Source organism: Eretmochelys imbricata, chromosome 5 (genome assembly GCF_965152235.1).
Source record: "Eretmochelys imbricata isolate rEreImb1 chromosome 5, rEreImb1.hap1, whole genome shotgun sequence".
Lineage (NCBI taxonomy): Eukaryota > Metazoa > Chordata > Testudines > Cheloniidae > Eretmochelys > Eretmochelys imbricata.
Window position 1 is genome coordinate 18705551 of NC_135576.1, and position 24090 is coordinate 18729640.

At 40.2% G+C, this 24090-nt stretch overlaps 1 protein-coding gene across 1 annotated transcript in view; it reads right to left on the reverse strand.

Moving 5' to 3' along the window:
- Positions 1-785: 785 nt before the first annotated feature.
- The window catches only part of MBD2 (methyl-CpG binding domain protein 2), a 51865-nt gene continuing 28560 nt past the window's right edge, over positions 786-24090 (reverse strand). The window contains exons 4-7 of the mRNA XM_077816682.1: positions 15818-15908; positions 14797-14974; positions 6309-6450; positions 786-1266 (exon numbers count right to left, since the gene is read on the reverse strand). Of these exons, the coding sequence (XP_077672808.1) occupies positions 6321-6450; positions 14797-14974; positions 15818-15908 (399 nt within the window). The 3' untranslated portion in view covers positions 786-1266; positions 6309-6320. The remainder of the gene's footprint in view (positions 1267-6308; positions 6451-14796; positions 14975-15817; positions 15909-24090) is intronic.

Sequence of the window (24090 nt, forward strand, 5' to 3'; positions counted from 1 at the left end):
TAAAAAGAAAAGGAGTACTTGTGGTACCTTAGAGACTAACAAATTTATTTGAGCATAAGCTTTCGTGAGCTACAGCTCACTTCATGGGATTCATGTAAAATAACTCTCCCAGCTTGAATAACAGGTGTGTGGCAGTTGCCAGCAGACAGCTATAAGGAAGCCAGGGAAGCGAGGAGGCAGTTGACCTTCAAACAGCTCTGGCTTTCTTCAGGCAGCTTAGTCAAGAGGGAAGGAGGGGCGGGGAGGAACTCATTCCCTTGAATTGATTCATCAGAACCAAGACAAAGTTCCCAAAGTTAATCCACTTAAGTAAGGAAGGCTGTTACATCTATCATTAGAAGTCCTTGCAATTTGTCTACTTAGATTGTAAATACTGTAGGTCAGGCACTGTGACACCTGGTGTATTTTGTATTGCATTGAGGATGTTGTTACTGCTCACCCTTTGCCATTACAGTTTATATTTAACCTCTGTCCTTTCAAAGCAGGACCTCCTGAAGCCATGTTGCCTACTTATTTTTTCTATTCTTTCTCAGAAGAAATTTATATTTATGTTGTACTTTAGCTGTATTTTCTTTCAGGTGAAAATCCAGCAGCTGCTGTTAAGTTCAGACAAATTTCCCCCAGGCCCTGCTTTGGGCAACAAAAGCATATATGGACATATATGCCTTTCCCCAGCCTACCAATCTCAGCTGAGAGAACAAGGAGGCAATAGACACTGGAACTGGGAGCAGGGACACAAATTCGTTGCTTGCTCTACCCCATAACAGAACAATTTTCAGTCGCTCTGAATATAATCATTTATTTATCTTTACAGTGATGATGGAAGAATGTACAGGTGTTTTCACTCAACAGCAGTATAAAAATCTGTTTATATACATTGAGTCACAATAATCTTTAATTCTCCTGATCCATCCTTGTTCTCCTGATCCATCATTATTATAAACCACAGGAAAAACAAATATTAAGTACAGGCAATATAATTCCAGTAGGTTTGCAACCTAGCGTCAAAAGCTCAGCTTTAGTTTAAGGGTACAGTTTGATATTTTAAAAAAGACTATTTTAAGTCGTAAGACACAAAATAAAGTTTGCTTTTCAAATAAGATATATACATCAAAAATAGGAGTCTAAAAAGGCATTGGTTTTAATGCTATTAGAAAGCTATATAAATGTGCATGGGTCCATTTCTTCTTACAATGAAAGACCGAAGGAGAAAGTGCCTCTGTTTTTTTTTAGGAAATTCCTCCTGGGACAAGTCAGTGAAAGTACCTGTAAGTTAGAGAGAGGGGTAAACAAATCAAAAGTAGAAGTATTTCTTTGGAGAAATGATAGGTTGATCACAATATAAATAAGAATAACTTTGTTGAAACATATAGCTGTGTTTCAGTCACATTTCACATTAAGGGCCCACTTAGAAATAGTTGACAAAAGGCTAATAAATAGTTGATGTTTTAATAAATGGTTAATCAACTGTTAGAGTCCAACAGGTCAGTAAGTTACTTGTAACCATCTATAAACACTTTAAACAGATGCGCTTATAACCATCTAACTTTACTCACATATATATTTATAACATCTAACCCTTTACAAACTATTTACAAATATACCCTTAAATGTGACCTGCATTTCTATGGCATTTAGTTACATTGCTCCTTAACCTAATTTTTCATTTTTTTGATAAATAGCTTCCATTTTATATATATTACATAATATATAAAAGTTCATCTCAATAACACATTTTCTTCCAGTTTAAAGTTTTTAACCCACCAACTATATACACAAACTGATCACTTATTCAAAAATCCTACTTAAGCGTGCAGTTAAAATGGCTGTTAGAAGAAAACAGAATAGAAAGATAGCATGCCGGCTATGTATATGTAACAAATCCATTTTTCATGGAACTACAAAAAGGTCTATTATTAAGTTTAAATAAGTCAAATTTCTGCAGAATTATCCAATAAAAATAAGGATAATCATTATAAAACACAATAGGTCTATATTATAACCTCATTAATATCCATTTCAAAATAATTATTTGTTAGACAAAAATTTCATACTTCTGACTTATGTTTCTTGACTCCATAACTTTGATGTTTCGCAAATAAAAGAATGCTAAAAGTTAGAGAAGTATCTGAGTGCTTACAAAAATATTTATAAAATTTGTTAGAAGAGGTGATTTGAGTAGAACCAAGCAAAGGATGAAAAGTATGATCATAGTAATTCATTTAAATTGAACAAAAATAATTTCACACCTAGCCCATCTATTTCTCCCCCCCCCTCAATAAAAATCAAAAGTGTAGCTTTATATATTTTAGAAAAGTCAGTACTCTCACTCAGTACAAAGGACTAAATTCACTCTTGTGCAGTAGTAAGTGGTTCACTGGGCTTAGAATAGCACTTTCTGCACTAGCATGATTTTTACTTAAGTATTTTATTATATTGCATGTTTCTACTATTTCAGGACTTTTTTAAAAAAAAATCTAAAGTCTGAGAACCTTTAATATGTACCCATCTCCAATGGGCTTCAGTGGAAGTTGTGAATGTTCAGGAGAGCAATGTGGTTGCCCTCAAAGAGTTAAATGTTAGCTAAATCAAAAATGCACAAATACAAAATGGGGAATAACTGGCTAGGCAGTAGTACTGCAGAAAAGAATCTCAGGGTTATAACTGATCACAAATTGAACGTGAGCCAACAGTGTGATCCAGTCACCAACAAGGCTAATATCTCTCTGGGATGTATGTAAGACTCGGGAAGTAAGAGTTCCGTTCTGCTTGGCACTGGTGAGTCCTCAGTGAGGTATCCAGTTGTGGATGCCACGCTTGAAGAAAGATGTGGACAAACTGGAGAAAGTCCTGAGGAGAGCAACAAAAGTGATAAAAGGTCTAGAAAACCTGACCTATGAGTAGGGCCCTACCAAATTCATGGTCCATTTTGGTCAATTTCACAGTCATAGGATTTAAAAAATCATAAATTTAATGATTTCAGCTATTTAAAGCTGAAATTTCACGTTGTCGTAATTGTAGGGCTCCAGATCCAAAAAGGAGTTGTGGGGGGAGTCACAAGTTTATTGTAGGGGAGGTTGCGGTACTGCTAACCTTACTTCTGCACTGCTGATGGCAGCAGCACTGCATTCAGAGCAGGGCAGCTGAAGAGCGGCGACTGCTGGCCGGGAGCCCAGCTCTGAAGGCAGAGCCGCCACCAGCAGCAGCACAGAAGTAAGGATGGCCTGGTGTGGTACTGCCACCCTTCCTTCTGCACTACTGCCTGCAGAGCTGGGCCCTCAGTCAGCAGCTGCCACTCTCCAGCTGCCCAGCTCAGAAGACAGCAGAGCAGAAGTAAGGGTGGCATGGTGTGGTATTGCCACCCTTCCTTCTGCACGGCTGTTGGCACGGCGCAGCCTTCAAAGCTGGGATCCCAGCCAACGGCTGCTGCTCTCTGGCAGCCCAGCTCTGAAGGCAGCGCAGAAGGACGGGTGGCAATACCACGAACTCCCTAAAATAACCTTGCGACCACCTTCTGCAACTCCCTTTTGGGTCAGAACCCCCAGTTTGAGAAATGCTTGTCTTCCCCATGAAATCTGTATAGTATAGGGTAAAAGCACCCAAAAGACCTGATTTCACAGGGGGAGACCAGATTTCAAGGACTGTGACGCGTTTTTCATAGCTGTGAATTTGGTAGGGCCCTACCTATGAGGAATGGCTAAAAAAAACTGGGCACATTTAGTCTTGAGAAAAGTTCACTGAGGGGGGACCTGATTTCTTCTTCTTCCCTTTATCCCATCATGTGGGGTTAGGTCCTCATACAAGCATCCGCCATCTTCACTTGTCCGAGACAGCACTAAGGTCTACCTGCTTACCATCATCTTTGATGCAATCCCTCCAATGCTTTCTTGGCTTTCCTCAGGGTCTCTTTCCTACTACCCTCTCCTACCACTTACCAGATCCTCTTCTTTCATCCTCTGTATGTGTCTGAACAACAAAGTTGTGCTTGCTGAATTTTGTCAGCCATATCACAGACTTTGACTTCCCTCCTAATGCTTTCATTTTGAAATCTTTCTCTTTGTGTAGCTCTTTTTATAGCATAGAGACATCTCATCTCAAAATACCTGCAGGCGTTGAACCTGCCATCTCTTTACTGCCATGGTTCTGCATCACACAGCACTGTGGGGCACATCATTGTTCTATACTGTTACTGTCTAGGCTTCCAGTTTCAGTGGCATATGCTTGTCATAAATAACACCTGAGATGTTATTCCACTCTTCCAGCACTGCCCAGTCTGGACTGTATCTCAACGTTCAAGCTTGCTGTCTTCCATAAACCAGCCACCATGGCACTTTAACTGGTCAGTCTGGTTTAATTGTCCTCTGTTAATATTTACATCCACTTTCCCTGTACCGTCTCTATTAACCCACACAATATCAGTCTTAATTGTGTTCAATTTCATAACTATGCCTGCTTAGCTGGTCACATCTCTGGTTTACTATTTCCTGTAGGTCTTGTTTCCTCTAGGGCAGGGGTGGGCAAACTACGGCCCATGGACCGGATCCGGCCCCTCAGGGCTTTGGATCCGACCTGCAGGATTGTTACCTCCGTGGCACTGCGGGCCCCACACCACTCTCAGAAATGGCCGGTTGGCCCCTGGTGGGGGTGCAGAGGGCTCCGTGTGTTGCCCTCACCTCCAAGCACCACCCCCCACAGTTCCCATTGGCTGGGAATGGGGAATTGCGTCCAATGGGAGCTTCGGGGGAGGTACCTGGAAGCGTGGCAAGGGCAGCATGCGGAGCCCTGTGCCCCCTCTCCACCAGAGGCCACAGGGATGTGGTGCTGCCGTTTCCGGGAGCGGCATGGCGCGGGGCCAGGGCAGGCAGGCAGGGAACCTGCCCTGGCCCCAGTGTGCGCCGCTGCCATCCCGGAGCCGCTCTAGGTAAGCGGCACTGGGCCGGAGCCCGAACCCCTCCTGCACCCCAACTCCCTGTCCTGAGCCCTCTGCCTGCACCCCACACCCCTCCTGCACCCCACACCCCTCCTGCACCTCCTGCTGCACCCCACACCCCTCCTGCACCCCAACTCCCTGCCGCACCTCGCACCCCTCCTGCACCCAACCCCCTTCATACATCCCGCACCCCTCCTCTGCCCCAACCCCTTGCCCTGAGCCCCTTCCTGCACACTGTACCTCCTCCCACACTCCACACTCCCTCCCGCACCCCAAACCCCTGCCCCAGCCCTGCATGCAATTTCCCCACCCAGATGTGACCCTCGGACCAATAAGTTTGCCCACCCCTGCTCTAGGGGGACCTGATAACAGTCTTCAAACATGTATAAGCTGTTATAAAACAGACAGTGATCAATTATTCTCCATGTCTACTGAATGTTGGACTAGAAGAAATTGGCTTAATCTGCAGCAAGGGAGATTTAGAAAATTTTCCCTAATATCTAACCTAACTATGAGGATATTTAAGATCTGGAATAGGTTACCAGGAGAGGTTCCCTGTCATCTGAGATTTTTAAGAACAGGTTAGACAAACACCTGTCAGGGAGGGTTTAGATATACTTGGTCCTGCCTCAGCACAGTGGGATGGACTAGATGACCTCACCAAGTCCCTTCTAGACCTACATTTCTGTGATTCTATACATTATATACCATCGCTGAGTGAAAGAATTAGAACCCTTTTGTCCTGTGGCATGGGAAGTTATTTTAGAAAAATCACCAAATACATTTTTATAAAAGAAAAAAAATAGAACTGGATGAAATGTAAGCACTTTGTAGTTCTGCAAATTCAGTACATCAGATAATGGTTAGGGACAAATGAAATCTAAGGAGGAGGAAATTATGAACTCAAGCAATTTTCACAAAAAAAAAGAAAAAAAAATGGAGAAATCATTAATTTTTGTAGAATGTTCAAAAATAAGTTTGAAGCCTTCTTAGATGTTAATGTTGCAGAATTTGACCACTGTTTTCCATCAATACCCACTTTCTAGTCAAACAGACTAGTCGCTCGAGTAAGGGTTTTCAGGACCGGGCCAAAGAGTCATGTTTTCTTCTTCTGTTGCAGTGGTATCCTGGACAGCATATTTCTGATATTCTGTGTTTTAGCATGCATGCAGAGATAGCAATTTAGTATTTTGTCAGCCACAATGTATGTTCCTTGATACTTGTATGGGACAAAACAGGGCTCAACTTTTGAGTGAGATGTGTGCCCATTGGGTGACTCAGTAACAGTGTTAAGATGAACAGCTGTTAAGATCAACACTGCTAATAACTACAAAGTTTTCCTATCTCACAGAAAAACCACCTGGAGTTCTGGCTTTACCTGATCCTTTTCTTATGCATCATCTCCATTGTCCATTTCCACATCCGTATCTTTTGTTGTATCAGCAGCCCGCGACAAGATATCTGCCATAAGTGCCTCCTCCAGTTTTTTACGCACCTGTTGCACCCGCTCTTCCTGTTTTCTGTTTCAAAAACAGAGCGACAAACATTTGAAACAATAGCAATCCGGTGTGTATATTAACATAGGACTATAACATTTGCCTAACCTTCACTCATAAGAAAGGGTTTGCAAGACTTGGTTTTTAGTCTAAACAGAAACATTTTAAAGCTGAAGTCATGAATCCTACTACAAAACTGACTTTTCACAGCATCAGGTAAAAGGATTTTTTGGATTTTTTTTGTGTACTGTAAATATTCAGCCACCAATTTAGCTCTCACAGAGCCATCACTCAAAAACATAATTGCATAAGTTCTCAGGGCTCATCGGTTGTCACACAATAATACACAACCTCCTGTATCACAATATGGAACAGAGGAAAGAACTATAAGTGCAATGCCAGACTACATTTTTTTTCTGAGGTTTTATCAGTATGTACAGCAAGTGTATAAGAACACCTTCCAAGTATTCGTTTCTAAAGTAGATGTTAAAAGCACTATAGAAATCATGTTTTCTGAGATGACAGTTCAAACTTTTAGTCCATAAATGTGAACTCTAATTTAGAGAGTTATAGTTTGATGGAAAAATTCCTCTAGGTTCTAAATGTCACTCCACACCTGAGAACATTTTTAAATAGCCACTAGTTTACCAAACCCCATAAAATATATTGGTCTTGTTTAATTATTCAACCTAAGTATAATGTAACAAAACAGTACAGTGACTTTTAAAAATTTTATATTATCAGAACTGAATAAATTGAAGTGCTAGTACAACAGGCAAGATTTTAAAAGTACAGTTTTTATCTGGACATTGTCTCTAATTGAAACTATTCCAAGTTCTATTCTGACTTCAGAGAAAAATGTTAGTTCGAAAAGCGGTTTGATGCTATGGAAGAAGCTGCTAAACAGACAACTTTGTGTTAATTTCAGTTTCTTTTAAGAAAAAGAAAACAAGCCACCAAATACACAGACAACTTACATCTATTAAAAATAAGTATTTTAAAACAAACTGGATGAAATTCTGTCCTGTGCCTTGTAGAGTTTTTCAAATTTTAAGAGAATGTTACAAAACCCAATTTAAACAGATCTCTTAGAGCCACAGCATAGAACTCTTAGCTCAGGGGGAGGATGACACTAAAGTGTCTGCCCCCTTCTGATTCTGGGCTGCTCCTGGAGGCTGGAGGAGCCCCCAGCATAAATTATATAGTCTGGGGGTCTAAGTTACAGAAACCTCTCTATATTGCCCTACGGGCTTCAGTGCTGCGTCCCCACCCCTACCATACCCCTCCTGGACTCAGCTCCACCATTACTTTGTGAGGGGTTACTCAGAAGGCAGTCTTTTGTCTGTCTTCTGCAGTGCCTGAACCAGGGGATTCTTTCCCTGGATACATATGGGGCTTTTAAGACCCTTTATGCTGCTCTGACCCTGGCATGAAGATCTCACTCTGCATTAACCTAGGTACTTTATTAAGCCACAACCTGCATATGGATACAATGTTAGAAAAGTTTGAGATGCAATAAGCTTCATTTCATGTTTTATGTCAAGTTCACATTGTGGGTGAAAGAAGGTCTTGTCAAAACTTGATTAAATATCTTTCTGCTCAGCACATCACATTAGGTTGGACTTTAGCAGTGTTGGGTACAGTAACAATGCTAATTAATGTGATTTATTTTTAAGCAAGGTGCGGGCAATATGAACTAGATCTCCAAAGTATAGGTCAGGAAATTCAAGAGATATAGCCAGTTAGGCAATGGACCTAAAATTTTTCTCTTACATTAGTTTTACATTGGTGTAATTCCATTTCCTTCAGATTTTCACTGATATAAATTGAAGCAGAATCATTCAGAGTCCAGTGCATGTCCAGATGCTCTGATGATGGCACTCTATGCCTTATAACCACAGCCACACCTAGGAAGTGTTCTCACTTGAGTAGTTCTGATCACTGAAGACTGTATTTTTCTCTACTTTCTCCCCACATTTTCCAGTCAAAATTTCTTATGTGAAAAATTTTCATTTTCCCATGGGAACTTTTGAACAGATTCAAAACAAGAATTTTTAGTTTCAAACTGACACTAAAATCAAAATGTCATTTTGTTTTGATTTGTTTTTTCAAATTGAAAATGACAGTTTAAGTCAAAATGAAAGAAATTTCTCATTTACATTCCAAAGTGTTTGTCTGAAACAAAAAATTCTTTTTGAAGTTTCTCCACAAGAAAAAACTAATTTTGCATCAGAACTGACGTTTTTCTGGGAAAACTTTCAGTTTTGACAAGATCATATTTTTCAGCAGGAAAGCATTTGCACAAAAAATGTATACCTAAATCACTAGAGCTGGTCAAAGGTCGAAGCCAATCTGGACTGTAAGAAATGTGTGCTAGATGGATACACAGAGGATCCAGTGCCTTTGTTGCCATTTGCGGTGGCGGCAAAGATACTAAGAAATCTGCCTGAAGCAAAGATGGAAACAGGAGACCTGTGAGGATGTCACTGACACTGCTCAGCTGAACAGATGCAATCCCTAGCATTCCCCATAGTACGTCCCTCTCTTCCACAGAGAGCAAGAGGAGAATAAAACAAAGCAGCAGAGGTCAGTAGAAAAGCTGATGTAAAAGCAGAGGCAAAACTGTCTTTTTACTCTAATTTTCTTACTTCTCTCTAGCACGTTGACTCAGGCCTGGTCTACACATAAAAATTAGATCAGCACAGCTGTGGTGCCCAAGATTGTGAAAAATTCACATCCCTGAGTGCCGTAGCTATGCCTACGTATCCCCTGGTGTAAATACAGTTAGTCAACAGAAGAATCCCACTACTTGGAAAGGTGGGTTACCTACAGCGATGGAAAAATCCCTTCCACTGCTGTAGGCAGCGCTTACAGTAGGGTGCTACTCAGTGATGAGCTGCCAAAATCTTAACAACCAGTTTCCTATAAAAAATTCTTATTTAAGGGATGTGCCCCAGTATGTATTTTTTGTACCAACAGGGTTACCATACGTCCATATTTTCCCGGGAGGAATTTTTAAAATTTAAAAATTCCTCCCGGACGGCGATTTAAGAACCAAAAAGCCTGACCCGTCCGGGAAAATACAGCTGTATGTTAACCCTGCCTAAAGTTCTTTTTTAAAAAGATGGGCCTGAACTAGAAATGACCTCCGTTTCATATGTGTGGGTCCCCGCCACTCCCTGGGGGTGTGCTAGGGTGACCAGATGTCCCGATTTTATAGGGACAGTCCCGATTTTAGGGTCTTTTTCTTATATAGGGTCCTATTACCCCCCACCCCCTGTCCTGATTTTTCACACTTGCTGTCTGGTCACCCTAGGGTGTGCACATGTGTGGGTCCCAGCTGCTCCCTGCCCCTCTCATTGAAGCAGGTGTGCAGGGTTACTGCCCTGGGAACTGCACGGCACCAGTGGACGTGGGGCCAGCTGCAGACAGGGGCATGGGGCACGGCTAGCTGGAGGCAGGGGGTGCAGGGCTGGCTGCGGGCAGGTCAGGGGGTGCAGAGCTGGCTGGAGACAGGAGGGTGCGGGGTTGGCTGGAGGCAAGGGGGTGCGGGGCTGGCTGCGGGCAGGGCAGGGGGTGCGGAGCTGGCTGGAGGCAAGGGGGTCTGCACAGATCATGTGAAGCAGTATCAACCAAGAGTTTTATACTCTGATGCAGGTCAGCTCTTCTGTACCTACTGTAGATGACAAACAGTGTCTTGTCAGGCATTTGCCAAAAGAGAAAGGCACAAACCCAAAGTGAAGCGAATGCTTTACTTGAGAAGGAAAAAAAAATGGTGACTTTCTTGTTTCAAAATTCCACTGAAAACCCAGAAACATGTAACTTCCTACTTTGACTAACAGGGGTGTTTATTTGCACAAATATCGCTCTTAAAGAACTGGACAACCAAAACCTATGGGAATTTTTCAGACAGAATGTAGCAAATGATGGAAAAATTCCTTCATCAACTCAGCTGTGACCTAAAGTGTCACAAGCAGGAGATTATGGAATTGGTGAAGCAGTCTAGATGCTTGTCCTTGGCCACTGACCTATTAACTAGTACCCAAGATCAGTTGTGTTACATATTTTGTTTGTTTTGCAAGGCCTAAATGGTGAAGACACATCTGACTTGGAATTGAAAGCTGTCCTCGCTGATCCAATTTACCTACAGTCTGTTAATTACAACATCACTGCATAAACTATTGCAAGTGCTTGAATACCTTTGGGGTGGATTTTGATGGTATCAGTGCATTTATCTCTGATAACGCATTCTATAATCAACTGCTTCAGAGATTAATGCCTAACTCAGTTCATCTTACCTGTAATGCTGGTGATATCTGGAGGCCCATTTACTAGATTCATAGATTCATAGATATTTAGGTAAGAAGGGACCATTATGATCATCTAGTCTGACCTCCTGCACAATGCAGGCCACAGAATTTCACCCACCACTCCTGCGAAAAACCTCTCACCTATGTCTGAGCTATTGAAGTCCTCAAATTGTGGTTTAAAGACTTCAAGGAGCAGAGAATCCTCCAGCAAGTGACCCATGCCCCATGCTACAGAGGAAGGCGAAAAACCTCCAGGGCCTCTTCCAATCTGCCCTGGAGGAAAATTCCTTCCTGACCCCAAATATGGTGATCAGCTAAACCCTGAGCATATGGGCAAGATTCACCAGCCAGATACTATGGAAAATTCTTTCCTGGGTAACTCAGATCCCACCCCATCTAATATCCCATTACAGGCCATTGGGCCTATTTACCATGAATATTTAATTACCAAAACCATGTTATCCCATACTAGATATTGACAAGCTAATAGGCAATAGTCAAAAAGGTTTTAAACACTGTCTGAGCAGAAAATTGTGTTTTAAAGAGCAATGTGCAAATCACAGTCCAGGCTGTGGGTTCCAATCTTCCTATAAAATTGCCTCTTAGCCCAGGTGAGCAAAGATGGGGAAGCTGGTATGCTGCTACTGAACACCATGCACAGTACATGACTTTTTACTTCAGTTTTGTGGAGGAGCAAATGAAAAATATGCCAAACACAGAAGTGTTAACGGAGCTGAAACGTCTGTTGAACCATTCAGGAAAGTTACAGATTCAACTTGACTTAATCGCAAGGAATGGCAAAGAGCTTGTTAATTTAATCAAATAGTTTGAAAGCCATGAGATTTGTGTTCATCAGTTATACAATAAAGTTGCTGGCTTAACACTTATCGAGCACTTACAGGTGAGCAACGCAGCAGCAGTGCAGGGATTCAAAACCAATGTATTAAAACTTTTATGGAAATTACAGACTTAAACGACCAAAGTAAAATTCTTTAGCCTTTTTCTTAAAAATCAGTACTTTCTACTGATGGAAAAGCAGAACAGCAATGCAAAAGTGCCCTCTGCTGGTAGTTATACAAAATATTAATTACACATAAGCAGCTTGTAATTATTCATAATTAAACCTCTCTTCCACTAGGAAGAAAAAGTAAAAACCCTGACTCTAGGTTATTTGACATTCTTGCTGCAAGTTTCCTAGTGAAGCTGAAAAATGTTTAGTCCTGAATACTAAAGATGTTAGATAACTATTATGAAATGCTTTTGTAAGTAATACTTTATGTTTTTAATTTAAGGATTTTGGATTGAGTTTCGAATATGGCTGCATTTCTCTCTTTGGAGCAAATAAAATATAAGGTTGCCTGTTTTTAAATAAATACCTTTCCCAGTTTCAATGAATTCATCTTTAAAAAAAATAAATAATAATAGAGTACATGTTGAAGACAAAATACTAGCTCTACTGAAGTCAAAGGGAGTTTTGCCATTGACTTCAATGGAGCCAGAATTTCACCCTAGGAGCTTTTGTGGATCAAGACAGGATACACAGGTCACTGAACATATGTTCTGGTGGCTATTTTTCTTAACTAGAACCACACAACACGGCTACTTGTATATGTATGTGGTGGGCAGAGGAGGTAGGAAAGTATTACACCGAAGAACATAAACTGTAAGAATGTGAATGGCTGGGGGAATATGAAGAAGCCAAACTCTCCAAAAATCAAATTACAATTAGGTTATACTAGTTTTAACTGTAGCAAAAATGCTACGGCAAGAAACCATGTCACGCCTAAATAACGGCAATTCAAGATCAACAGTTTCAAACTCTGAACATACTTTAAATAGATTGTTTTGTTTTCTTGTACAATCAACTATCTAGCTTTTTATACAATGGGCCTAGCATGATTTTTACATTTATACACTTTGTTCCATAGATACAGAGAACACAAAATAAAGTGTTCTTTTAGGCAAATGCTGGTTCAAATAACTGTACATAACCACACTACAGTGTTGTTTGAACTTCCACCTATGATTTCCCCCCTCACTTTTTCCATACTGTGAAGGCCAATACAGCTCCATTTGATTTACTTTCTTGTTTATGTACCAGCACTGCTGTATTTGTTCTGTCAGCAAAAATGTACACAGCTCTAGAAATAGCAGTTAGTTGCTGTTATAGCAGAAGCACAAAATATGTCCCACAAAATTAGTGCCTTTTCATTTGAGACCAGTTTTTGATTTACAACCCTCAGCCCATCCCAAACACACAAAGCAGTATATTCTTCATCCTAACATACAATAGGGATGGATATTCCACTTCTAGGCAAGTGTTTACAATTTTTGTAGGCTCTAATACCTGGTAAGTAGCCTCTAATAAATTTGTAATGGTGGTAATTATCCTAATAAAGAGTTACCCAAGGCTCAAACTGGCAATAATTTTACTCTGTGGAGGTAGCTGTTATGCTTGGTCTTCAAAATTCATAGCCATTACTTGCCTCTGACCAGGTGTGACCAAAGCTTTTTCTCTTTATCCCTTAATTTTTCAATGCAATTAGTGTTTTTTAGAATTACCACCTTTTTTTGCAGTGTTATAACAGATAGGCTATATTAGGATGCTACCTTTTACACTGTTTTAGTTTCATAAATGGTCTTTGTGTGAAGTTTGCTTTTCATTTCTGGCAGTAATAAAGGTTAGTTAAAATAATCATACACAAATGGGCAGGAAAGCATTCTGTGCTTGCTAGTGAACAGTCAAAAGGGCCACCGTTGAGTTACAAGTAATTTCAATTACTACACTTGCTGCTGCCCTCAGTCCTCATGGCCAACTGTTGTGATTTATAATTTTCTAAGAAGTGTATCTTCTCCTTTATTAAGCTGAAAAAACCACACCTCACACACTGTCAATACAGGAAAAGCTGCCCTACTATGAATAAAATGCTGTAATTGTAACAATAACAGGTAAAATATTTTCAGACAGAAGTCTTATTTTTTAAGTTGATGTTCCTTTAAGGGGAAAAAAAAAATAAATCAAACAACATGGTCTAGAGCTCTGGACTATGGACTGAAAGTCAGGAACTCCAGTGCCCCATGCTGGCTTTGAATCCAGCTCCCTGGGAGGACTTCAGCATGTCATTTAGTCTCTCTAACTCAGTTTTCTGATCTATAGAACAAAGGCAATAACATCACATTCAGATTATATGAATGTAATATTTGTTCACTGTTTTGGAAATTAAAAGCATGACAGTGAATAGAATAATTAATCATTAATGAATCACTCCTAAAAAAGAAATCCGTTTTATACTACCCTATTCAACAGTATTCAGGAGACATCTTAACTGCTGGAAGAAATGTTCAGAATTCCAGGAGTTGAAATGCTTAAAGTGGTTAGAGCACAAAACTGGGAGCCAAAACTCTTGGATTCGATTCCCAGCTCTGTCAATTAGAAAAATTGGAGTGCAAGGCTACAAGGTGAAGAGCTTGTCAGCAAAAGGACCCCGACTCCAGCTTTTCCAGCCCTGCCTAGTTTATATATTGCAAAAAGCTAAATGGTGGCTAAAATAGAGCTCAGATTCTTTGTGGCTCAAAAACCATATAGAAAAATGGGTATTCATGTTTTACAAACAAATTTATCAACAAAAATCTATCCAAGGTACTTATTTGGAGCCCCCATTTCCATTGTATCTGAATGCCTCATAGTTTTCTGGTAGGGAAGTGCTATTATCCCTACTTAACAGACCGGTGACTGAGGCATTGCGTGACAAAATGACTTGTCCAACGTCACAGAGGAAGTCTGTGGCAGAGTAGGGATTTGAACCCAGGTCTGCCAAGGCTCAGGCTAGCACTCTAGTCATAAGAGTATTTTTTTTTATTCTGTTAAATGCAAATATATTTAGGAAGCGACCATTTTATTCTGCAGTTTAACAGATACACTTAACAAGTTCCAATGGGAAAGTACATGATTCTGTTTAATGTTTTGGAATATGCTCTGGTTTTTCATTAGAGATGAAGAGCAAGCTCAGGATATGAAAATGCACATTTTACTGAAAATTTCATGTCTCAACTCCCTTACCTAATGTCCTCATCCGTAACAATGAATGCTTTGCAAAGGGGCTGAGATGTATTGAGCCACACTGCTGGGTTCTTTTCCACTGCAGCAGAGAGTTGTCCTGTGATAGGTGCAGAACTGGTGTGCAAAGCACTGGCGACAGCAGATAGGAGGGTCTCATCATTGTTGCCTGGTCCAACTCCTAAAATGTAAATTACAACACAATTAATTTATTTATGTCTTATTGTACACATGGTATGTATGACTTTAAATGGCAGACTTTCTCCTGTTTGCAAGACAACTATGTATAAGATGTCACCCAGATGTATGAGCATACACTTTAAGACAACATATCTAATGGCAATGATGACTATGAAATACAAATGACTTTGAAACCCTGTTAATGAAATTTTAACATATAGTAAAAACCGCCAAATGTCTTCTATATTTGCTATTTGTAAAGTGCTAACTTACAAATTGGCTACAGTTTCCTCAAAGGTCAACCAATTTAATGATCTGGGTTCCTTCTCCAGCAATTATCTTGTCTTCAAGTACATTTATTAATGTAACATTTGATCTTGAAATACAATTTCTCTTTGTAGCTTTCAACGTTAATCTATACCAGTATCTCAATTCTCTTTACTTCAGTGCCACAAGGAATGAAGCCAATGCTGGCAAGTAGTAGTGAAGTCTTTCACAATTCTTTCAAATTTCTATGGAGGTCTCCAATGTGGTAGAATAAACAGTTACTAACTGTGACCTACAACTTACTGAATTTCATATCAATTGCACTTCTGCCAAGAAAAGAGTACAACTCTTAAATGTTCTTTATATTAGTTAAGTAAGTAACTCAGTAAAAGAGAAAACCCTTTTGAGGAGACAGATGTTTCTGCCAGCAAGTACATGTCAAGTTCTGAGGGTTACTAAAGTAAATTAAAGTCAGAGATACATACTGTAACAGCTTAAGAATATTTGAAAAGCTAACTATCTTTTTTTATACATTCTGCTTACTAAGCATAGCATAGTTACTAAAGGCATACAGTACCTTGAAGTCCTTTAGGTAGCTCCATGGATTTTATAATTTGTTCACTTACATCAGATGCACTTAGGCCTTGTAGCCTCTTCTCCCAGAAAAGCTGAAAGATGGAAAGTGAGATTGCTTGTTAGCAAAGACAAATATATGTGGAAGCATAGCACAAACAGAATCATGTTTATATTAACACAGAGTTTATTCACAACTAAAACATGTAGGACACTTAAACAAGGAAAGTGATAACTGGTGACCTACAACTGCACCCTATTAAATAAAAAGGAATAATATCACTTTTTAATATCCACACCACTTACTACATAAAGACTGGGGCATGTTTATTCTTCCACTGATTATTCCATCCACTGATAGGAGCTTTGTCACTGACTTCCATGGGAGTGGGATCAAACCCTTAGTATTTTCTAATGAAAAAAGTTATCTGAAATACAACTCAAATTAAGTGCACTTTCTCTACCTCTACCACCTGTTTGCCAGGCACAAAAATGGATTAGTAGCCTGAGATACTCCCACAGAAGGGTACAGATTCCTTCTTTCTACTTCTATCTACCAGTGTTATGACTTTTAGGAAATGTCTACATTACGTTTTAAAATCTGCGGTAGAGTCTCAGAGCCCAGGTCTATGGACTCAGGCTCACAGAGCTCGCACTAAAAACAGCTGTATGGATGTTGAGGCTTAGGCTGGAGCTTGGGTTCTGAAACCCACCCCCTCCTTAAGCTTCAGTAAAGTCTACATTGCATAGCACAAGCCCAAGACTGTAGACCCAGGCTTTGAGTCTCGCTGCTGAGAGTTTTAAAAACACAGCATACACATACTCTTAGGCTCCTCCTGCCAGTACTACTGAGTTCTTAATACGATACTAAACCAGTCATATTAGTGAAGTTCACTCAAAAAATGAAAAATTCTCAAAAAATTGGCTAGAGGCAACCTGTGTCCACTCACTGTGGTCTTCTCGTACATGTATGAGTAGCCTACACTCTGGTTACGATAGAACACTGCACAATTGGACATATAGTCTCCACAGCTATCACCTCTGAACACTGAAAGCAAGTAGGAATAAGTTCCATTTTAAATAAAATTAGGCATTGACTTCATTCTTGGCAAGTTAGTAATGTACCACTTAGTTGGGATCTCCGATATAGAGCATAAACAGTAAGGGATTAGTGGCTATAACATTTGGTTTTCCCCCTCCTTCACCCACCACCTATCTTTGGAATTAATGAGTGTACTCAATGTATTCAGGCTTCCTTCATTAAAAAAACAACCAAGTTCATATTGAAATGCAATAAACTTCTGAACAAGAATCATTAAAGAGAAATCATTTTCTCAGGAATGGAGGGCACTATCCATGGGGAGGAAAAGGTTAACGAGAAAGTCAACTGTTTTTAAGCACTGACAGGAAAATGTGACAAGTAATTGCTCTGGGAATTCTTGTGCTTGTTCCATCATGACATCTGGACCAGTGGGTGAATGATAATTTACCTACTCTGAATGTTGCAAGTAAAAAGAGATTAACTTTCTACAGATAGTCATCCAACACCACTGCTCTCTCAACTGGACAACAAAATATTCATGACTGTTTTACAAATTGGATCTTAACTGAGTAAGACCTTTGGATCATCCAGTTTGACCCAACACTTGTGCTGATTGTAGGACTATTTGACTACAATAGTTCCACTGACAGATTATTCTAACCTGTTCTTGGACATCTCTGTGACTCAACAGTTTCCTTTGATATCCGTCACTCCTCATTTGCTCATACAACTACGACCACTTAATCTGAATCCTAAAATTCTTCCTGTGAACTCTCCCCCAATTTCTGAACTCTTATTTCTAGCTGAAGCTTTCTTTTCCTCATTTTCAGGCCAGGGGTTTCCTGTCTCACCCTTTTGTGAAAAAGATTCCCTCTTTAAGTTATAGCTCCCTCCCTTAAGTTATATTGTTACCTTGATGGTAGTTGAAGACAGATTATTTCCCTTGCATCTTATTTTTTTAATTGTATACATTTAGCATCCTGAGTCTTTTGTGTGTATTATTTGACGCTCTCTGTATCATTAAAACATTGTATTCCAAAGAAGTGTAATAGATTTCCTCTAAGAACCAATACCACTCTTTGGATAAAGTGACAATGCCTTTAAAATTCTAGAACACTGAAGAAATCCATGTTATAGTTACTATGAAAGTGTAAGTAGCAACTCTATAACTAAGAGTACATTGAGATATGCATAAGCAGTGAAAAAGAATTAAAATCCTTCTCATTCAGTTTAATCATTGATTTTAGTCTCAGTTTGGCACAATAACTCTTCTGAGGACAAATGAGTTATTTTAGTAAAATAACTGCTAATTTCTGCAAAGGAAACTTTTTAAAATGCTTCCTTTCAAAAATTGTGCCCTGTTACTCCAGCTAAACACTCAAGGCCCAAAATCTTCCATCTCCACCCACAGAGATTATATCACAAGGTATGTCTATACTGCAAAGAAAAACCTCCAGCGCTGGGTCTCAGAGCTTGGGTCAACTTACGTGGGCTTCCAGGGCTCAGGCTGCAGGGCTCAAAATATCAGTGTAGACATTCAGGCTTGGGCTGGAGCCTTGGCTCTGAAACCTGATGAGGGTCAGAGTAGGAATATCTACACTGTTATTGTTAGTCCTGCAGCCCAAGCTGTGTGAGCCCAAGTCAATTGACCCGGGCTCTTGAGATTGGGGTGATAGACTTTCTTTGCAGGTAGATGTACCCTCAGATACTATTGTTCTCTGATGCCAACAGCTTGCTTCCCCAAATCACTCTCTCTACTCCTCACATAGACCATGAGGTGCTAGGGAGGAAGGTTAGATAATAAGGGATATACGGATGTGTGGAAGCACTGGGAGAAACATGGCTGCTCCAGGATGGATATCTGGAGAGCAGGGATATGCGAAGAACTTGGAGTAGGAGGCCCAGTGCCCAGGGAGATTAACCGTACTTCCCTACCTCACAGGAATGTTATGTGGATAAATACTTTAAGAACTGTGAGGTACTCAGATATTATGGTGATAGGGACTGTATAAATACCTAAAATAGATAAATCATTCTAGTCTGACCTCCTGCATATCACAGGCCATAGGACTTCTCTGAATTAATTTCTGCTTCAAGTCCAATAGCTGTGGATTGAACTAAAATCATGTCTTTTTGAAAAACATCCAGTGGGAAAGATTGCTAGTGATAGAGAATCCATCACAATCTTTAGTGAGTTGTTCCAATGGTTATAAACCCTCAACATTACAAATTTGCTCCTTATTTCTAGTCTGAATTTATCTAGCTTCAACTTTCAGTCATGGGATCTTGTTATATCTCTTTCTGCTAATTAAAAAGCCTTCTATTATCAAATTTGGGTTACCCATATAGGCAATTGTAGACTGACCAAGTCACCTCTTAACCTTCTACTTAATAAGCTAAATAGATTGAGCTCCATGAAACTTTTGCTAAAAGGCATGTTTACCAAAACTTTAATCATTCTCGTGGCTCTTCTCTGAAGCGTCTCCAATTCATCAACAACTTTCTTGTACTGTGAACACTAACACTGGACACAAGATTCCAGTAGCTGTTGCACCAGTGCCAAATACAAAGGTAAAATAATCTCCCTACTCTGACTCAATATTCCCCTATTTCTACACTAGCCATGTTAGCCACAGCTTCACACTGGGAGCTCATGTTCAGCTAATTATCCACCATTATCCAAGTCTTTTTCAGAGTCACTGTTTCTCTAAATAGAGTCCCTCATCCTGTTAGTATTGGGTACATTCTTTGGCCATTCTCCCAGCACTCCAGTGAAATAAGGAAGTATTCTTTTACAGAGAGGGAACTGAAGGAAAGAGATTAAGTGACTTGCCCAAAGTAACTCAGGAATCTGTGGCAGAGCCAGAAATTCAGCCCATATCTCCTGACTCATCAGATATAACCTACCCTTCTTCTCTGGTGGGAGAAGTAATGAGGGAATGTGAAGCCACAGTTGCAAGGATGGGTAGAACTTTATTTCCTTGCTACGTTTCTGTTGGTGATCCTTTGCACGTCCTTTGCACTTGTACAATTAGTTTATTTGGATTTTTTTTAAGTGAAGTATTTTGTTTGGCAAATCATAATAAACAATAGTTTTAAATAATTTAAAATAATTTTTAAAAATTAAAAAAAAAAACAATTTTGCCTCCCTGATATTCTTTCACTTTTCCAAGAAAAATTTTGGATCATGTCTCTGTCTGGCCCAATGATTGAAGTATTTATTCACAGTGGAACAGACACCGGGCCAAGAGAGAGCAAGACCGTGAAAACAGTCCCTCTGCTTCAATCACTCTTTCATTGTTTATCCACAGAGGAAGAGCTTCAACAGGAGAGATTAAGGAAGCCTACATCAGACTATCAGTGATTAGAGCACTCTCCTGAGAGGTGGGAGACCTCTATTCAAATCTTTCTCTCCCTCTGAGAATTGAACCTTGCTCTCTCACATTCCAAATGAGCAGTTCTAACCACTGGGCTTAAAGTATATGGTGGCCACACACACCAGCTCCCTGTTTTGTGTAGAGTCAGGCAGGCACTTAACTCATTCCTGCAGGAAATGCTTTAGGTATCTAAGATGCTGGACTCCAGAATGATTGGTTCTTGTTTGTGGATTGCTAAGCAGATACAGGCACCTCCCTGCAGCACAGACTTATGAGCCTATCTCTGAGAGAGAGGTGGGGCTTAGCACACAGCCTCTGCTCAGCATCTCCCTTTGGCTAGCTGAGGCAGCTCTGTGACTAGTGTGCTTCCTCCTGTGGATAGCAGTCTAAGGTGTCTATCTCTTCCTATTCTACGTATAGGAAGCTAGGCGCCTTGTTCGGCTTTGTGGATCACAGTGTTGTTCCTGTGATTTTTCTAGGCACCTAACAGTTAGGTGCTGTAATGTTCAGTATTGGAATGCCCAAATCCCTGTGCAGATCCACTGATAGATTAGTCTCCCTATTACTGTAACCACTGAATACAAAGTGTTATGAGCTGCCAGTTTTCCTTAGCGCAATAAATGGAAACAGCCTGTTTTACACAGTTGCCCCAAAATGACTAAAGAGTAACATGACTGCACTGGCCTTTTCCATGTCATTCCTCATATTAAGTGTTAGTTTTAAAAAGGTATGTAAGCATTGGAATCACTTTGCTAATAAGTGATTGCACATCCAGTTAGAACAAGTAGTCCAGAACACAGAAAGACTAAGGGTCTCAGGGTATGTCTACACTGCAATTGGACACCATCAGCTGGCTCAGGCTTGCAGGGCTCAGGCTAAGGAGCTGCTTAAATATGATATAGATGCTTGGGCTCTGGCTAGAGCCTGGGCTCGAGGATCCTCCCACCTCAGAGGGTCCTAGAACCCTATCTCCAGCCAAAGCCTGAACATCTAAACCACAATTAAACAGCCTACAAGCCTAAGTCCAGAAAGTCTGAGTCTGCTGGCATGGGCCCATCACAGGTTTTTAACTGCAGTGTAGACATACCCTCAATCTTGCAAACCCTTAGCATTGGAAGTACTCTCATGGAAGTCAACAAGACTGCCTACAGGAGTTATATTGTGCAAAACTGGACTTTAAGAGGACAGGGCAATCTTACATATTATAATGTAAAGCATAAGATAGTTTGCAGCTTAATTACTGAAAAGCTACACTTTAATCCTTCTATGGTGACAGCTACAGAAATGATTTCTCTTCCTGATATTCCTTGCATTGGTAGTTAGAAATTTAGATTTTTTTCCCCCCAGTTACTATACAGTTTAATAGAGAAGAAAGAGGGACCAGTTGGTTGGGGCACTGGCCTGGGATACGGGAGACTCAGGTTCAATTCCCTGCTCTGCCACAGAGTTCCCATGTGACCTTGAGCAAATCACTTAGCCTCCCTGTGCCTCAGTTCCCCATTTGTAAAAAGGGGGTCGAGCAGACAGGAGCCTCTGAAATAAAACTGCACATGGAGAGGTCATGAAAATGACACCCCTAAAACCACGTCAAACTTTGTGTGTATGTAGTCTGTGCTTAATAAGACATATTTTACCAGGTATCACAAAATGTGTGAAGTTGTTCAATACTATATTAAATCAAGAAGTGCAATACATGATTTAGAGTCTCCACAAAAGGTTTAGCTGGAAACAGGAACTATGCATGGAAGATGCAGGGAAGCCCTTCTTTCTCCAACTTCTTAGAGTTAACGATCCAACAATCCAAGGGAAAAACAGAACAGGCAACTCACACATTTACAAGCTCTTAGGAGTACTTGTGCTCCGTTAGTATATATTATCAGTTTTTGAGAGTTGTTTAAAAAATATCTTAACAGAAAATGGCTTTGGAAAATTGTTACAATATAATCCTTAGGTACCACTGATCAGCTAGTCAAAGTTCAGGCCCTGGGACAGAGGCACTGACTTTCTAATGTGCCGAGGGGTGTGGGGGGGTGCTCAACCCCCAGCTCTGCCCCAGACCCCACACCCACTCCACCCCTTCCCTCAAGGGCCTACCCCGAGCACGCCCCACTCCCTCTCCCTCCCCGCGCCTCCTGCATGCCGTGGAATAACTGATCCGGGGTGGGCAGGAGGCACTGATCGGCAGGACTGCCGGCAGGTGGGAGGTGCAGGAGCAGCTGATCGGGGAGCTGCTGGTGGCACCAACCAATTTTTTCCCTTGAGTACCTGAGGAGTCTGCGCCTATGCGCTGGGGCATTTCCAGTTGGAAAGTGGAAGTCCAGTATTCTGTTTGATGCAATCATATATTTACACAGAATGTAAAAAATCCTGCTTCTCCAAATGCAGGAGAAACTAAAAACAAAAGGAGCAGCTTTTTGGCTCACAACTCTAAACCTCTTTTGCCAACAGATGCAAAATCTCTCTTTCTAGCTTTTCAGAGTCATATTTGAGCCCACAGACTTCTGCTTGACTTTCTTGCTTCTCCCTCTTTCTCTCACTGTTTATTCTCATTCTTTCTCTCTCTCTCTCTCTCTGTGAGACAACATCTTATTAGTTTCTTGGCAGACTCCATTAGGCCTTATTTTTTGTGGCCCCTGAAACTCTCTCTTCCAAGTAACTTAAATTAAGGGTGTGTTCAAATATCAGATTGAATTAGGTTTTAACTCAACCACAACAAGAATTCACCCAGCTCATAATATAAATACATGCAACGGTTTTAATTTAATACATTATTCAACTCAGGATCAGCCACTACATCCTATTCTGTACTACTTTTCCTGCTTAGCTGCAGATTCTCAGAGTTCAACTCTCATTTCAGTGAGCACATGTGATCCTTAGGGAATGTTACAAGGCCCATCTATTGCTCAGGATTATCCTGAGGTAAGTGGGTGAAGAGAAGAGGGTCAACCCCTTTTGGAATTTCATTTTGGGAGGATCTAAGACATCAGCTGGGATATATCATCCGATTCCTTAATTCCTATGGTAGAGGACCTTTTTCTGGTTAGACTGTATGAACAACCTGTGTATGTTTAAATAATCCATGAGAACCTCTGGACTTTTAAAGCCACACGAAATGTGAAGGCACCGAGCTGAAACGTTGGCAAGACAAATGTGATTAGCACTTATGTCATATTATACCAGCATTAAAAAAAAAAAAAAATGTAAAAATTAAAACCAGATTTTATTTAAAACAGATTTTTATTTGAACAAGTTTATTTTTTAAAAAAACTATTTAAAATAAATTTGAAATTGACAACTTATTATGATCTATTTAAATCATTTAAATACAAAAAATAATATAAGCAATACATATTTGCTGCCAAGTTTCAAAGAAAGTCAAACCACTGAAAAAGAGGAAGTCACTGGCTTAGCACCTGGAGCCAGAGTTTGCTGAAGTGCTAAACCAGCTTTAGACAGCAGTAGCCTTTTCTGCGGCTGCAGAGAGAATACTTTCTTCATTTCAGTTTATTCACCTAGTTCAGTTCAATAACTAATTCATTCAAAGTTCAGAAACCAACTGGGAGTTAAAAAAAAAAAAAAAAAAGCAGGAAAGCTTGTTTTCCTTTTCCCAATCTATGAATAAAATCTAGGTGTGAGAGAGTATGATCTACTTGTTCTAAAATCCTGAAGGACATGGTGACCACAAATCAGTTCATTTCACTAACTACAAATACTTCCTTTAATCAGTTTTAACTGCAGAACATGCTTTGATAAACATTTTTTTCTTATTATCAAACACTTAATATTTTTATTGCATAAAACTAAAATGCTGTTTTTGTGTATTTTAATGGAATTTGAATTTCTATCCAAATTGGGCTT